The 561-nt window shown below is 69.5% G+C and overlaps 1 protein-coding gene across 1 annotated transcript in view; it reads left to right on the forward strand.

The window, feature by feature from the left end:
* Window positions 1–561, forward strand: part of ABCA2 (ATP binding cassette subfamily A member 2) — a 31,003-nt gene that overhangs the window by 18,328 nt on the left and 12,114 nt on the right. Inside the window, exons 24-26 of the mRNA XM_027766277.1 lie at window positions 1–50; window positions 251–435; window positions 520–561. The exon at window positions 1–50 is cut by the window's left edge and continues 124 nt beyond it. Of these exons, the coding sequence (XP_027622078.1) occupies window positions 1–50; window positions 251–435; window positions 520–561 (277 nt within the window). The remainder of the gene's footprint in view (window positions 51–250; window positions 436–519) is intronic.

Genomic DNA, 561 nt, shown 5'->3' on the forward strand with positions numbered 1-561 from the left:
GTACCGCCTCACTCTGGTCAAGCGGCCGGCCGAGCCGGGGCCCCCCCAAGGTCTGTGCCGACACTCCAGGGCTGGGCTAGGAGACCCCTTCCTTGGGATCCCCCAGGAGAGAGCAGACACCCACTCTTGCTCAGAGGGCCAGTGCGCTGGGGCGGGGCTGGTCCAGCCTCGCTCTGTGTCTCCTTCCTACCCTGGGGGCTCCCATGGAGGGCACTGTCCTCCGGTGAGGCCCTGCCTGCTTCCCCCTCAGAGCCAGGGCTGACGTCCAGCCCGCCGGGACGGGCCCAGCTGAGCAGCTGCTCGGAGCCGCAGGTGTCACAGTTCATCCGCAGGCACGTGGCCTCCTGCCTGCTGGTGTCAGACACGAGCACCGAGCTCTCCTACGTGCTGCCCAGCGAGGCTGCCAAGAAGGGCGCCTTCGAGCGCCTCTTCCAGGTGGGAGGGCTGCGTGGGGGCGGGCTGGGGCAGGAGGCCGGCTGGGCCCTGCGGGCTGTGGTGGCCTCACTGGTCTCTTTGCAGCACCTGGAGCACAGCCTGGACGCACTGCACCTGAGCAGCTTC

The sequence above is a fragment of the Tupaia chinensis genome, unplaced genomic scaffold (assembly GCF_000334495.1).
Source record: "Tupaia chinensis unplaced genomic scaffold, TupChi_1.0 Scaffold142100_1, whole genome shotgun sequence".
NCBI classification, from domain to species: Eukaryota; Metazoa; Chordata; class Mammalia; order Scandentia; family Tupaiidae; genus Tupaia; species Tupaia belangeri.